Source organism: Salvelinus fontinalis, chromosome 21 (genome assembly GCF_029448725.1).
Source record: "Salvelinus fontinalis isolate EN_2023a chromosome 21, ASM2944872v1, whole genome shotgun sequence".
In the NCBI taxonomy this organism is placed as follows: domain Eukaryota; kingdom Metazoa; phylum Chordata; class Actinopteri; order Salmoniformes; family Salmonidae; genus Salvelinus; species Salvelinus fontinalis.
In genome coordinates, this window is record NC_074685.1 from 27,935,490 (window position 1) to 27,947,333 (window position 11,844).

General features: G+C 43.8%; 1 protein-coding gene across 3 annotated transcripts in view; it reads left to right on the top strand.

Annotated features, from left to right (window-relative positions):
- The window catches only part of LOC129818528 (leucine-rich repeat transmembrane neuronal protein 4-like), a 124,254-nt gene extending 113,714 nt beyond the window's left edge, over positions 1-10,540 (top strand). For 2 of the 3 annotated variants that reach the window (XM_055874524.1, XM_055874523.1), the window contains exon 3: positions 4,325-10,540. In XM_055874524.1, coding sequence (XP_055730499.1) covers positions 4,325-4,630 — 306 coding nt within the window. In that variant the 3' untranslated portion in view covers positions 4,631-10,540. The remainder of the gene's footprint in view (positions 1-4,324) is intronic. The other variant, XR_008753955.1, reaches the window with a different exon arrangement.
- Positions 10,541-11,844: the final 1,304 nt, after the last annotated feature.

The window sequence follows — 11,844 nt, forward strand, 5'->3', positions numbered from 1 at the left end:
AAGTCCAATACAGCTAATGAAAGACACAGATCTTGTGAATCCAGTCAACTTGTCCGATTTTTAAAATGTTTTACAGGGAAGACACAATATGTAAAGATGTACATCTATTACCTAAAAACACATTAGCATAATCCACCATCTTTTATTTGTCCACCAACACCAGTAGCCATCACCAATTCGACTAAACTAAGATATTTATAGCCCCTAACCAACAAAAAAACTCATCAGATGACAGTCTGATAACATATTTATGGTATGGGATAGGTTTTGTTAGAAAAAAGTGCATATTTCAGGTAGATGGCATTGGTTACAATTGCACCCACCGTCACAAATGGAATAGAAAAACTACTTAGAGCAACGTGTTTACCTACTTACTAATCATCAAACATTTCGTAAAAATACACAGCATACACGAATCGAAAGACACAGATCCTGTGAATACAGACAATATTTCAGATTTTCTAAGTGTCTTACAGCGAAAACACAATAAATCGTTATATTAGCTTAGCACATAGCAATTAGCAGCCCAGCATTGATTCTAGCCAAAGTGAGCGATAAAAGTCAACATCGCCAAAAGATATTAATTTTTTCACTAACCTTCTCAGAATTCTTCCGATGACACTCCTGTAACATCACATTACAACATGCATATACAGTTTGATCGAAAATGTTTATATTTAGCCACCAAAATCATGGTTAGACAATGTGAAATGTAGACAAGCTGGTAAAGAAAAAGTCCTTGCGCCACTTAGACAGTGATCTACTCTTATACATGAATACTCATAAACGTGACTAAAAAATATAGGGTGGACAGGGATTGATAGACAATTTAATTCTTAATACAATTGCGTTATTACATTTTTTAATTTATCCTTACTTTTCAATACAGTTTGCGCCAAGCGAAGCTACGTCAAAAAACATGGCGTCCTAAGCCACTAAAATGTTTCGACAGAAACACGATTTATCATAATAAAAATGTCCTACCTTGAGCTGTTCTTCCATCAGTATCTTGGGCAAAGGATCCTTTCTTGGGAGGAATCGTCTTTTGGTGGAAAGCTGTCCTCTTGCCATGTGAAAATGCCAACTGCGTTCGGGATGAATTGAAAGCGTGCCCACCTATTCACAGCGTTAAAGAAATAAATGTCCCAAAATCGCACTAAACGGATATAAATTGCTTTAAATTAACTACCTTATGATGTTTTTAACTCCTATAACGAGTGAAAAGATGACCGGAGAAATATAACAGGCTAAACTAACGCTTGGAACAGGAGCGGGTCGGTGTCCAGCACGCGCGTTACGCAGCAAGGAAAGACTTGCTAGCTACAGGGTTTTTTGATTTATAGGGCCTGTGAACGCGCAATCGACCCCATTGGAATCGTCATCACGTAAAGGCATCCAGGGGAAGACGTAAGAAGTGTCCGTACAGTCATAGCACTATCAGTGCCGTTTTAACTGACTTCAGAACAGTGGCCAACATTTCTGAAATCTGAATCCATGTCAGGGAAATTGCTGTAGAATGGGCTCTGTTCCACTTAGAGACAAAATTTCAACTCCTATAGAAACTATAGACTGTTTTCTATCCAATAGTAATAATAATATGCATATTGTACGATCAACGATTTTGTGGGAAGCCGTTTCAAAAATTAGCCAAATTAGCATAAATAGTCTAAACAGCGCCCCCATCCCCAACAGGTTATTCCACACTTAGGGACTATTCTGCCTGTGGTAACTCTACTAACTGAATGACTGATCTTGCTCAACTGACTGGGTCCATGACTTCTACTCTTGCATAAACCTTGAATCCATGTTACCCAAAGAGGAGGCTCATTTTGTTTTTGCTCTGTCAGCCAACAGACTAGAGAATTTATAGGGCTGAATTGATGCAGTGTCCTCCCAGACAAGACAGCACCCTTGGAATTATTTATCTCTCTCGGTTTTCTTTCTTAGCTTCCTATTTGTTGTTGTTGTTAGTTTTGTTTGTTTCTTGTCACAGCCGCCATTGTAAGATCTGATCGTCTATCATCGCTGTCAGGCACGTGTTTAATTCCAGACGACTGCCATCTCTCACTATTGTTTCTGGGCACCTTTCAGCCTCCACTAATTGGCCTTTGTTAAGGCAGTGAACTCAGGCAGTGAGTTGGGGAAAACGCTGGAAGTCGCTCATCTGTTTGTTTGGCACAGTGCTCTGGTTGGGGAGGGAATGGGAGACTTGACACAGCACCAAATGTGACGAGTGCTTCTGGCACTGACACAAGTGACATGGTGATGGAGCGAGCATAGTAATTTTGAGTTATGTCATTGTACTTGAATGAGGGGAGAATGCTGTAACAGCAGTGAACATCCTGTGTCTGTGGCTGATTTTATGTCATTGTGGTTGTCTAGACTCTATGGAACTCTGCTTCAGTTTACACTGATCCTCTCTTCATGTACCACATATTTATGTATGTGGACGGCTGTATGCCTATTTGAAAATAGAAATGAGCATGGTGTACACCGTATAATTAGACAGATGCTACCCTCACATTGGGTAAAAAGACATTGAGCAAAAGCTATTGTGTTTCTACCCACATTTGCAAAGAAAATGTTGTGATCCATTTAATAAACACAAGAGACCAGCAAAATTGATAGAAGGGTGTGGCAGTAGCAGGAACAGTGGCGCCTATTGGGGAAAACCTGGTACTTTCACACAAATATATAGTAAATAATACAAGGAACTTCAATTGCTAATGTCTCCGAACAGGGGAAAAATACATCACCAGATTTGCAGGGAATAAATTACATAGGATGAAGAAGCAATACTGGAAGTGCAGCTCCATACTACTTGTCAGACAGTTGTTGGGGTGGGATTTGCATAGTGTGTGGGGTGTTCGTGGGTGGCATAGTGTGTGGGGTGTTCGTGGCTGGCATAGTGTGTGGGGTGTTTGTGGGTGGCATGGTGTGTGGGGTGTCCGTGGGTGGCATAGTGTGTGGTGTGTTTGTGGGTGGCATGGTGTGTGGTGTGTTTGTGGGTGGCATAGTGTGTGGTGTGTTTGTGGGTGGCATGGTGTGTGGGGTGTTTGTGGGTGGCATGGTGTGTGGGGTGTTTGTGGGTGGCATGGTGTGTGGGGTGTCCGTGGGTGGCATAGTTTGTGGGGTGTTTGTGGGTGGCATAGTGGGTTGGGTGTTTGTGGGTGGCATAGTGTGTGGGGTGTTTGTGGGTGACATAGCATGTGGGGTGTTTGTGGGTGGCATAGTGTGTGGGGTGTTCGTGGGTGGCATAGTGTGCGGGGCGTTTGTGGGTGGCATAGTGTGTGGGGTGTTTGTGGGTGGCATGGTGTGTGGGGTGTTTGTGGGTGGCATAGTTTGTGGGGTGTTTGTGGGTGGCATAGTGGGTGGGGTGTTTGTGGGTGGCATGGTGTGTGGGGTGTTTGTGTGTGGCATGGTGTGTGGGGTGTTTGTGGGTGGCATGGTGTGTGGGGTGTTTGTGGGTGGCATGGTGTGTGGGGTGTTCGTGGGTAGCATGGTGTGTGGGGTGTTTGTGGGTGGCATGGTGTGTGGGGTGTTTGTGGGTGGCATGGTGTGTGGGGTGTTTGTGGGTGGCATGGTGTGTGGGGTGTTCGTGTGTAGCATGGTATGTGGGGTGTTCCCACATATTGTTGAACTTCCCAATTCACCGCTTTATTGACAATGTTTTGATCCGAAACGGATCTTCCTCATGTCTATCTCAATGGTCCAAATCAGATGTTGGGTACTATACTTATATGTAATGTAAATATATAATAAATATTACCCAATGTAAATCCTATAAATTAAAAGGACCAATTTGGGTACAATCAATTAGCTTAATTTCTCAGAGATCAAATTAAATGTCAGCAAAATAATTTTGCGGGAATGCTCATCTATTCTGTTTTTAACTACTGTGTGACTGTGATATGTGGTTGTTCCACCTAGCTTTCTTATGATGAATGCACTAATTGTAAATCACTCTGGATAAGAGAGTCTGCTAAATGACTAAAATGTAAATGAATGACTCATTTAGGGAATTGATACACATTGTTATTGTTTTCTGACAAACGACTCACTGTTTGACAAAAATATTTGTTTGAATTGTAGATATTATTATAATTATTGATGATTATTTGTTCCCAACTGCTTGTTGATATCTAGAGTTCTCAGAGCTCTCAACGAAAAATAAAAGCATTTGAGATTGACATCTCTGATGGTTTTTTCTCTCTGCCCCTCCTCTCCCTCTCCCACCTAATTTCTCACACATTCTCTCTCTCTCCCTCTGCCATTCTCAATCCCTGCGTCATTCTCCCTCTCCCTCCCTCCCTCCTCTAAACAGGCCCCGCACCAGATGGGCGCCCTAACATACTACCGGTATGAGCAGCCTATCGTGGACTACTGCCAAGCCCATCAGCCCCTGCGGCTCAACATGGGCTACGAGGGCCCCCCGCAGGGCTTGGAGGAGCTGGGGCCACGCGAGAGGGCCACCATACAGACTGTAGCGCTGCCCACTGTGCCCTCTGCCACCATGGGGGTGAGGGCCAGGCCCCGCTCACCGCCCTCTATCCTCAGAGTCCCGTCCGAGGGCACCGGTGGTCCCTTCCCTCCCCCAGAGCGCACCACCACGCTCACCTTTGGACGCTAACAGCTGGAGCGAGAGGCTGTCATTTGAGGCAGGGTGGGGATGCCACAGATCCACCATGACTCTTGAATAGAGGGCAATGGAGCAGAGTGGTTCTTTGGGGCCTTTTTTAGCACATTGGCATGGGAAGCCACAAGGGGGCGGAGGTGAGGAGAAGAAAACAAAAAATATATAAATTTACATGGCTAGATGCCTTTGGCATCTGGCACCCGGAATGTGACCATTATGAAGGCTGATGCATCCTGGGAGTTCTGCTATCATCTCTCTTTATATTTTCAAACACTTCAAAGTGGCCCTCCTGCTCTCCTCCTCCTGGCTCTTGGGAAACTTGAAACGTGATGCAACATGCATGACACGTTAACATTAACATCGCTTTGGTTACAGCTCTGGCCCATACAGCGACAACATTGTCGGGTGCCTGCACCAGGGAATGGATAATGACAGTTCTTTCACGCTGTGTTTGGAGTGAAAAAGGAATGTGCAATAAACAAGGTTTCTGGAGGAAAATGAAATGAGGGAGATATAAAGAAAGAGAAACATCATGATACAAAATCATGTTAACCAGAGCTCAAAGGCTTGCTGTTATTCCCATTAAAATTGCCAGTCAGCGGTCATAATGCTATCTAATGGGAATCATTATTTCATTAAAATGAGCTAATTTTTTCTAAACAGGAGAATGACGTGGCGAGGGAAAAGAAGTAGAGCATTGTATGATTTCCATGGAGGTCACAGTCTCATACTAAGTTCTATTCATGTGCTCATGTCATACCAAAGATGTGTTATTTTAGATGTACATACTAGCATTTGTTTTCTTTATACTTTTTGTTTCTGAAAACATCCAAACTGGTACACATTAAATACACGCTTTAGATGGTTTACTTTTTATAAATGTACGTCTGCCACCTGTATACAGATATGTACAACCAAACCACATGATATCGTCTACGCAGGCTGCCGAGGCCTGTGTCTGTAAATGGTTGAGGAGTCTACTCAGTTGGCCAAGTTGTCATTACAAAAAGATCATTTGATGTAGTCCAATCTATAGGAAAAATATAGGAAGCATGTGTAATGGCTTGTCAAGATTTGGCAGCTGGCTGGAATTGGCCCACCATGTATTATACTCTCTATGATCTGGGGAATTCATGGGTTGATATCTATCTCATTAAATTCCTTTAAATGGAATAGCTGGAAGTGAAGTATTAGGGCAGAATGAAGCTCTTTAAAATGCCAATGCTTTGCGATGCTCAGTTTGATCAAATTGGGAAAAGCAGTTAACAAGGATGTCTGCAGGACCTTCTAGTGACGTCAACTGAAGGTCGAATCTCTTACCACCTGTAAAGGCCTAGCAAGCCATTTTACATATTTGATTTTTCAAAGCAATGCTTAATTTTCTTGTAACTGTTTGTGAGGTGACCGTTAGGTTGGTATTCTGGTGGGTTGGTGATGTACTGCTCCTGTGCTGCCCACTACTCCCTCAGAGACAGTGCAGACACAGAGCCCAGTGCCTCATGGGGGCTTGTTGGACTGGCTGACACGTTGATGTTCCTTCGACCTCCAGATGAACTCACTGACTGTGGTGGACTGCCACTGGGGATGGATATTGCCTGTTAACAACACAGCCATTTGCCAGCCAGTGTGCCTGACAGTGTTCGGACTCTAACCAGATGAATGTGGACACTCTCTCTGTCACCCATGGCCACTATTGGACATCCTTAACCATTGATTGATGGAGTTGATGATGGACTTGAACATTTGTTGTGGTTGCTTTCAACCGGCATCCCCCACCCTCCTTACTCCCCATGTCCAAATAACAACATGCTATGGTCATTTTTGTATCTGTCTGGATAATTGTCTGTGGTCATCACTGGCCTGCCACAGGAGAAGGTAAGGGCCGGGATATGGATGAGAGAGGGAGGGGGGTATGCTTTTGTGATGTTTCTTGACCTGGGAGCAAAAGTGACACTTTTTGAGATGATCAAAGATGTCAAGAAATTCTATAAAATACTCAATCAAAAGGACAAAATCCATCTGGACTTATGTGTCTTGTAAATATAGAAAAAAGTTACATATTTCGCTTCTTCTGAAACACAAACTGCTTGTGGCCAGAAGAGGAGCCTTATCCACAAACCAGTGTGAGGAAGGGAGTCTGTCCTGAAGATGGCTTTAGGAGGGAGGTGATGATTCCCACCATTTGCTCTGCTCTCCTTGTTTTAATGATGAATATGTTTCTAACTGCTCCCACATCCCTCCATCACATCCCTCCATCATGTCCCTCCACCACGTCCCTCCACCACGTCACCATTCTTGCAGAGATAGTCTATCACTGAGGTTATTACTCATTTCTGATGGTCACACTCCCTACCAGAACCACACATGACAGGGACATTGGAAGCCCTAACATAAGGATTTGAAGTGTCAATCATTTGTAGTGTCTGGCCTGTAGTAGAGTATTTTTCATAGCAAGCTTCAAATAAGCCGCTGTTACTATTATTAATACTTCATTCTCACCCCCGTTTTCTTTGTTACATTCATTCTTTCGACACAAGTTATTTTGAAAAGTTTTTTGTTGTGCCATGATATCTTTTTTTTCATTTAATAATTGACCTCAAGGTTTTCTCAGATATGCCCCACATATTACATAAAAACTGTCGGTTTACTCAAAATGGTTTCTGACTGCAGTGCTGGTTTGAGTTTAAATTGTAATAAATGTTGAGCAAATGTCTTTACAAATGGCACATCTCACTCTCAGTTCTATCAACGTCTTGCCTTACTCTTTATACCTACCCTGCCCCCTGCCATCAACCTGGCCTGGATCTCATAACTCCCCTGCCATCTCCCTTTCGTGGATCTCTTAACTCCCCTGCCCCCTGCCATCTCCCTTTCCTAGATGTCTTAACTCCCCTGCCCTCTGCCATCTCCCTGGCCTGAATCTGATACCTCCCCTGCCCCCTGCCATCTCCCTGGCCTGAATCTGATACCTCCCTGCCCCCTGCCATCTCCCTGGCCTGGATCTGATACCTTCCCTGCTCCCTGCCATCTCCCTGGCCTGAATCTGATACCTCCCTGCCCCCTGCCATCTCCCTGGCCTGAATCTGATACCTCCCTGCCCCCTGCCATCTCCCTGGCCTAAATCTGATACCTCCCTTCCCCCTGCCATCTCCCTGGCCTGAATCTGATACCTCCCTGCCCCCTGCCATCTCCCTGGCCTGAATCTGATACGTCCCTTCCCCCTGCCATCTCCCTGGCCTGAATCTGATACCTCCCTGCCCCCTGCCATCTCCCTGGCCTGAATCTGATACCTCCCTTCCCCCTGCCATCTCCCTGGCCTGAATCTGATACCTCCCTGCCCCCTGCCATCTCCCTGGCCTGAATCTGATACGTCCCTTCCCCCTGCCATCTCCCTGGCCTGAATCTGATACCTCCCTGCCCCCTGCCATCTCCCTGGCCTGAATCTCATGTCTTTCTTTGGTGACTTTGGTGAACCTGTTTTATAACATTCTAATTATTTCCCGCATGCTGAATATTAGGGAAACCACATCCTGATATGAGGGTGTGCACTGAACTAGAAACAGAAAGCATGGATAATCTTTCCTGTTTGACATGCCCTCGAACCACAAAGACATGTTTTCACACACATACACACACACACACACACACACACACACACACACACACACACACACACACACACACACACACACACACACACACACACACACACACACACACACACACACACACACACACACACACACACACACACACACACACACTGGTCACTTTGGTTTCTCTCAAGCAAGCTGTTCACTGAGCCCTCCATAGCCATTCCTCTCCAGAGTAGATTGCTCTAGCACAATGGGCCCTCCATTATCCATGCAGTCTGTATGCATATTGCAGAGAGAGAGGCTTTTGTTGGATGAGGTTATACCCCAGAGAGAGGCTTTCCTCTTCTATCCTGGTAATACGTTTCTAGACCAGTCTTCATTATTTAGTTTTCTTCATTAATATGTTTCCTTGAGCAGTAATCTCTTAACAGCAGTCCAACAATGGTCAAAGCGATTTCACCCCAATATGTAATTGGAAGGTGAAATTAACACATTGTGATCACAATTAAATTAGTGGCTAATAAGTAACCGGTTTACCATTATCTACATCCATGATCAGCACTCATAAGGCCATTGGAATTAAAGGACCCTGCTGTCTTGCATTAACCAGTCTTTTGGCCCATTTTTCTTATGCCGTACTGTACGGGGGCTTTCAGCACCGGGACTGAACTGCAGGAACATCTGTGCTAGCCCAGCAATGCCGACAGGCTTTGTTTTTTCCTCTGCTTTATTTCTTTTGGGTTCTGTTTTCCCCTCTACCCCCACCCTCCGAGTCTGGGCTCAAATCCCTGCTGGGAATAGATTTTGCTGAAGGGGGGCTGAATGAAGGTCTGAAGTGTTGCAGGGAAGCCTTTCATATTTCCTTGTTTATGCTCAGAGGAATGGCTAAATGCAAATCGCTAGGGGGAATGGGGAGGGGGGAAGAACAGAAATTAAGGAAAGGGGTAAGAACAAGGGAATTGTACTGTATTTGGTTAAAACAATGGTTACGCGTCCCATGCACACCAGGGGATGCTATCCTAACACCTTGCTACACATCTACAGTAAACATGTAGGAGGCGGCACACAGTCACCTGCCTATCTCCTAAATCCTTCCACACCTTGGCTGTGTGCAGTCTTATCACGCCTGGTGCACATGGCTGAGGATGCAGTGAGCGGTCTCATCATTGTACTCTGCAACTTCCCCACAGGGCCTAACATCTGCTGCTGATGTGCCATGGCTTTTGTTGCCCAGGCTCTGTCACTGCTGGTGCACACCAAGTTTGTGGTGTCTTAAACCTGGCCCTTATATCTCACCATGGCTCTGGGCTCTGCAGCACCTCAGCCTCCCTGCCATCAACACAAAGCATCCCCCATCCAGTTCACCTGAGGCCAACCACAGAGCTTCAATGGCTTCTAAGTGATCAATAGATTTGAAAAATGTATTCCCAGCCAGATGTGCTTTTGGGTCGTCTTTTCTAGTCCCTCCCATCCATCTCTGAGTCCAACAATGGGGTGTTATACAGTTACAGTAGAGGGCCTCTATAGGGCCCAGAGCATGTGGAGACCTGAGGCATACAGGACAGTAGGAGGAGCTCTTACATCCCTGTAATTCCCCTGAATCAATGTCCCATTACGGATGTTCAGGCCAGTCTTTTTACCTCCCCATTGATTGCTATTGTTCCATGCTGTTACATATTAGCTGTAAGTCTTTAACCTTAATCCCTATTGTCTTGACCCTGGTTTGTAACCATTGCTTATGCCAAAGGGCAGAGTAAAATCTAAGAATAACCATTAACCTCTGTCAGAGAAACAGGCGATATTTTGGTCTGACAAAGCATGTTTACACCCCTAATTGGATTTCTGTTAACAGAAAACAAGGAACACTACTTTCATATAGACTACATTTTACTGCCACAGTCAATGTAGAGATGTGAACGTATAGTAAAACTGACAGAAAACAATATTATCATATTATTTTTCTCCTTGCAACTCCAAGCTTCTCCACACTTTCCCATCCCACCAATATCCTCTTATTCCTTCCATGATATTTCCATGGGAATTCCTGCTTTTCCCTCTCATCCATCTCCTAAGGAGGGCATTGATTTCTGTGGGATGTAAATATGCGCTGCATTGTTTTCTTCTGTAGTTGGTTTGTTGTTGTTTTGGTTTTTATATTTTATTTTTATGTACTCAGACCTAAAGCGGTTTTGTGGAGACCTGGTCCAAACGCAAAATATGGCTCTTTCGTTGAGTATATTATTGTCAGAAAATGTTTTGTAAAAATTTTGATGACGAAATCTAAAATAAATACATTTAAAGATTAAAATGTTCACCGCGTTGTTCCTCTGTTCTAGTTGTTGATACCTTACCCTAAACCACCAATTATGGTCTCTGAATATTATTGTGCCATACAGTAGCTCAACATGTATTGTATATGTAGTTAAACATATTCTGAGACAGCAGAAAAACTCCTAATTTCAGAAAAGCAATTAGGAAATATCAACTACAAATATTAAAACTGATTATGTGAGAAAATAATAAGCACATTTTCATAAATACTAAGCTTAGTCTCTCATTTCTGTAATCCCTTCGGGCAATATAGGACTGTCAGTTCATATACGTACACACGTCAACATATCAGCATGTTGGAGGAATACGACAGCACTGTTTACAGTCCAGCTTGCAGTTGCTTTCATGGCAAGAGGCATGACATCTTTTGCCTCTCAATCCAATGATTATACACCCTCAGAGGATATGTTAACATTCTGTAAGTATGGAGCAATTACATGGGTAATACATCATTCATAGAAGTGGCGATTTCTTTTTTGCCAAGCAAAAGCAGTTCAGACATTATCGTCAGAATGAAGACATAACCATGTAAACAGGTGTTAGTCATACATTGGCAACACTTTCAAACAACTCATGGTTCTTTATAACAGCCTACAACAGACTCTACAGGGTTCGAAAGCATTCCACAGGGATATTGGCCCATGTTGACTCCAATGCTTCCCACAGTTGTGTCAAGTTGGCTGGATGTCCTTAGGGCAGTGGACCATTATTGATACACACAGGAAACTGTTGAGCATAAAAAAACACAAACCGGAGATCTTGACAAAAACCGCTGCTCCTGGCACCAACATTACTAGCATACCCCCTTCAACATTACTAGCATACCCCATTCAACATTACTAGCATACCCCATTCAACATTACTAGCATACCCCATTCAACATTACTAGCATACCCCATTCAACATTACTAGCATACCCCATTCAACATTACTAGCATACCCCATTCAACATTACTAGCATACCCCATTCAAAGGCACTTCAATATTTTGTCTTGCCCATTCACCTTCTGAACGGCACACATACACAATCCATGTCTCAATTGTCTCAAAGGTTAAAAATCATTCTTTAACCTGTCTCCTCCCATTCATTTACACTGATTGAAGTGAATTTAAAAAGTGACATCAATAAGGGATCATAGCATTCACCTGGATTCAACTGGCCAGTCGATGTCATGGAAAGTGCAGGTGTTCTTATTGTTTAGATACTCAGTGTATATAGGCCTACTTACAGTACAATTCTTTTCAAGTCACCATAGATGTTTATCAAGTGATGCACCAGTC